The sequence below is a fragment of the Penaeus monodon genome, chromosome 11 (genome assembly GCF_015228065.2).
Source record: "Penaeus monodon isolate SGIC_2016 chromosome 11, NSTDA_Pmon_1, whole genome shotgun sequence".
Classification (NCBI taxonomy): Eukaryota; Metazoa; Arthropoda; class Malacostraca; order Decapoda; family Penaeidae; genus Penaeus; species Penaeus monodon.
In genome coordinates, this window is record NC_051396.1 from 51,638,500 (window position 1) to 51,642,882 (window position 4,383).

General features: G+C 45.3%; 1 protein-coding gene across 1 annotated transcript in view; it reads left to right on the forward strand.

Annotated features, from left to right (window-relative positions):
• Positions 1–4,088, forward strand: part of LOC119578630 (facilitated trehalose transporter Tret1-like) — a 4,186-nt gene extending 98 nt beyond the window's left edge. Inside the window, exons 2-5 of the mRNA XM_037926192.1 lie at positions 2,068–2,229; positions 3,052–3,193; positions 3,629–3,832; positions 3,957–4,088. Coding sequence (XP_037782120.1) covers positions 2,068–2,229; positions 3,052–3,193; positions 3,629–3,832; positions 3,957–4,088 — 640 coding nt within the window. The remainder of the gene's footprint in view (positions 1–2,067; positions 2,230–3,051; positions 3,194–3,628; positions 3,833–3,956) is intronic.
• Positions 4,089–4,383: the final 295 nt, after the last annotated feature.

Consider the following 4,383-nt stretch of genomic DNA (forward strand, 5'->3'; position numbering starts at 1 on the left):
GTTGGGGGAGGGTTGAAGGGGGTTGAAGGGGGGTGAAGGGGGGTGGGGGGAGTGAAGGGGGGTTGGGGGGTTGAAGGGGGGTGGGGGGAGTGAAGGGGGGTGGGGGGTTGAAGGGGGGGATGGGGGGTTTCTGTTTGTTTGTTTGTGTTTATTGTTTTACTATTATTATTTTTTTTGTGTTTGTTTATTATTTTCTGAGTTGGATATGTAATGATATAAATATTTTTTGTGTGTGTTTATGGGTGTATTTTTTTTTATTCTTATTGTATTTTCCTTTTATGTTTCCTATTTACTTCCTCTTCCTCGCTTCCTATCTCATTCCTTCTCTCACATCCTTCTGTCTGTCCTTTTATCCAATTTCTATCTCTCTAGTTTCTGGTTTCTAACATCCCATGAAACCGTATTCATGTTGACTAATATAAAAAGGTATGAATGAGAATCTTCACAATACAAGAGATGTATGTAATCGAAACCGTTTAAATACATCTTTTGTGAGGATATTCATTCTCCTTCATACCTCTTCTACATTCTAACACCCTATATTTATCTACCTACCCTATTCCTGACCATGCTAATTTTCTACCTATACATATTACATTCTTTCTATCGCTATCTCTCTCTCTTACTCTTTTTTTACATCTTCCTGCATCTCTACATCACCCTATTTATCTACTCCTATCTCCCCTCTTTCTCTCCTCTCTCTCTCTCTCTCTCTCTCCTATCTACCTCCCCCTTTATCTCTCACATCCTATCTCTATTCAACTCTCGTTCTCGTCCACGACCCTTCTATCTATTCCCTCCTCCCCTCCCTCCTTTATTTTCTCTCTTTATCTCGTCCTTCATTTCACTCTTCCTATCTCTCATACCTTATCTCCAATTCACCCTTTCTCTCCCGTAGTCCTTCTATCTCTTTCCTCCTCCCTTCTTCTTCCCTTTATCTCTTATCTCACCCTTGCCTCGCCCTATCTCCATTTACTCTCTCTCCCTCACAATAATTTTATCTCTCCCTTCCTCCCTTTCCTTCTCTTTTATCTCTTCATCTCACGTTTGTCTCTCTCTCTCACAGGTACTTACTCCTTCTCTCTATCCCCCTCCTCCCCTTCCTACTCCGTCTTATCTCTCTATCTCACCCTCGTCTCGCCCCTTCTATCTATCCCTCCCTCCCCCTCCGTCTAACTTCTACTACCGGTCTCGCCTCTCCACTACCCTCCATTACTCACGATCTTAATCGTCTCGTGATCTACCCTTTTCAAGTAAGAGACCAACATCGTGTAGGTGAGGCACGGCACGGGCAGGGTACGGACTGTCGTGTGGGATCAGACGTCTTTCAAGTAGGAAACGTGTATGGTGAGAGGGAGGAGGGAGGGGTAAGGGTGGGAGGGAGAGAGGGAGGGAGAGAGGGAGGGAGAGAGGGAGAGAGAGGGAGGGTGGATGGGAGGAAGGAAGAGAGAGAGAGAGGGAGAGAGAGAGAGAGAGAGAGAGTATGATAAAAAGAGAAAGCTCATGATGAAGAGAGAGTAGGATAATGATGGTGCGTGTGCGTGTGTGTGTGTGTGTGTGTGTGTGTGTGTGTGTGTGTGTGTGTGTGTGCGTGCGTCTTATTTAGTTTAGGAATAATAAAAGAAACGCACATATTTACTATTCATGCACAGCCTCTCCACCTCCCCTATTCACACCCATATAAGAAAAGGAAAAAAAAATCAAAACCAACACATCAATAATATTCTTCACGCCCACGAAAACCATTCACGCCCACGAAAGAAAACACCCACACCCACGCCCACCCCACGCCCATTCCCACACCTAAAGATCCTTCTACAGGGTCCACACGATCTCTGTCCCCCCCCCTCCACATAACCCCCCCCCCCCATTCTCTTAAAAATAACCCCCTACCCTCTTCTCTTCTACCGACAGGAAGCCTCACAATTGGAAACCTCCACATAACCCACCCACCCTCCATTCCCTCTTACCGACAGGAAGCCTCACAATTGGAAACCTCCACATAACCCACCCACCCCCCCATTCCCTTATAAATAACCCCCTTATCCTCATCTCTTCTACCGACAGGAAACCCCAGAATTGGAAACCTGTTCTGATCGTGTTTCTGGTGTTCATGTGCGGTCAGTTCAGTGGTTTCGCTGTTGTCACTGCCTACACCGTGGACATCTTCAACCAGGCTAATACCAACATTGATTCCAACACTGCCACCATTATTGTTGGCTTCGTCAGGTGAGATTTGATTTGTGTATAATGGGGGTGTGAGGGGGGGGGGGGATTTAAGTTTTTTTTCTAATGATCTATGGTAATTATGAATATGGCATGGTAGGATTTTTTTTTCTAATGATCTATGGTAATTATGAATATGTCATGGTAGGATTTTTTTTTTCTAATGATCTATGGTAATTATGAATATGTCATGGTAGGATTTTTTTTTCTAATGATCTATGGTAATTATGAATATGTCATGGTAGGATTTTTTTTTTCTAATGATCTATGGTAATTATGAATATATCATGGTAGGATTTTTTTTTCTAATGATCTATGGTAATTATGAATATGTCATGGTAGGATTTTTTTTTCTAATGATCTATGGTAACAATGAGTGATATATCATGGTAGATTTTTTTTTCTAATGATCTATGGTAACAATGAGTGATATGTCATGGTAGGAACTGAATCGATGATCCATACTACGGGATGTTCGAGAAATATCCACTGTTGCGTAACAGATGATCAATATTGATTGGCTGATTGCAAGAATAAATATCTCAGCGAGGTTTAGGTCATTAGCATATCAAACAGCAGTCTCATTGCTCTTCCTCTCTCTCTCTCTCTCTCTCTTCCTCCACTTTCACCACCTCCTCCACATTCTCCACCTCCACCATCTCCACCTCCACCACCACCACCTCCACCACCTCCACCTCCTCCATCTCCATCACCTTCACCTCCCCCTCCACCACCACCTCCACCTCCCCTCCCCCTCCCCCTCCCCCTCCACCACCTCCACCTCCCCCTCCACCACCTCCACCTCCTCCTTCTGCCCCCCCACAGGTTCATGTCGACCCTCGTCAGCGCCGTTCTGCTCGACCGCGCCGGCCGGAAGCCCCTCCTCATCATCTCCGCCATCGGGTCGAGTGTCGGTATGACCTCCATCGGGGTCTTCTTCTATTTCGATCAGGAAAAGTCGTCTGAGGTATGTGCTAGTGGGGGTGGGGGGGGAGGGAGGGAGGGGGGGATTTGCTCTCTCTCTCTCTCTCTATCTCTATCTATCTATCTATCTATCTATCTATCTCTTCCTCTCTCTCTCTCTCTCTCTCTCTCTCTCTCCTCTCTCTCTCTCTCTTGTCTGTCTATCTGTCTATCTACTTTCTCTCTCATTCATTCTTCTCTGTTTGCTCTTCTTCTCTCTCTCTCTCTCTCTCTCTCTTCTCTCTCTCTCTCTCTCTCTCTCTCTCTCTCTCTCTCTTTCTCTCTCTCTATATATATATATATATATATATATATATATATATATATATATATATATATATATATATATATATGTATGTATGTATATATGTATGTGTATAAATACATTTATTGATATGTTTACCCATGTGCTATAAAGTATAATGTTACATGACATAAGAACATCTCATCTCTAGTGAGTATCTCGCCCCCAGCCACGTCTCCTTTTTCAGCGTCTCTTAACCACGAACCCTCGGCCTTCCCCTCTTCCATCCGGCGGCCCTGGGCTGGCCCCTACTCTTCTTCGCTCGTCTATCGTGTTCTCAACGACTGCGCAGCCCTTGTCCTGGGTTCTGTTCAGTCTTCCCTGGCCGTGGACCCATCGGCAACGGCGGGCAAGCACCGCTACTCCGTTCTTCGCCTTCGTCATCGGCCTCACGTTCCCGCTGCTGACGGACCTGCTGCAGACCTACATTGTCTTCTGAGCTGTATGCGTGTTAGTCCTGTAGGGTCGTCTCTTGGGATCTTCCGCCGAACGCGGGCAAACCCTGGAGGAGATTGAGAAGTTCTTCGCCCCCCGCAGGAGTGAGTCCTTCTCGGGGGAGACGCCCTTGAGCAAGACCCCAGAACCTGAGCCTTAAAGGGGATGTTATGTCACTGTAGGAACATTTTTCAATATCGAAGTGGAAACAAGAACAAACACATTCACACACACACACACACCACCACAACACACACACACACACACAAACACACACACACGCACACACACACAGACACGCACACACACACACACACACAAACACACAAACACAAACATAAACACACACACACACACACACAAAACACAAACACGCAAACACAAACACACAAACACACACACACAAACACACACACATCAACAAACACAAACACACTTTACATCTAATCATTTAT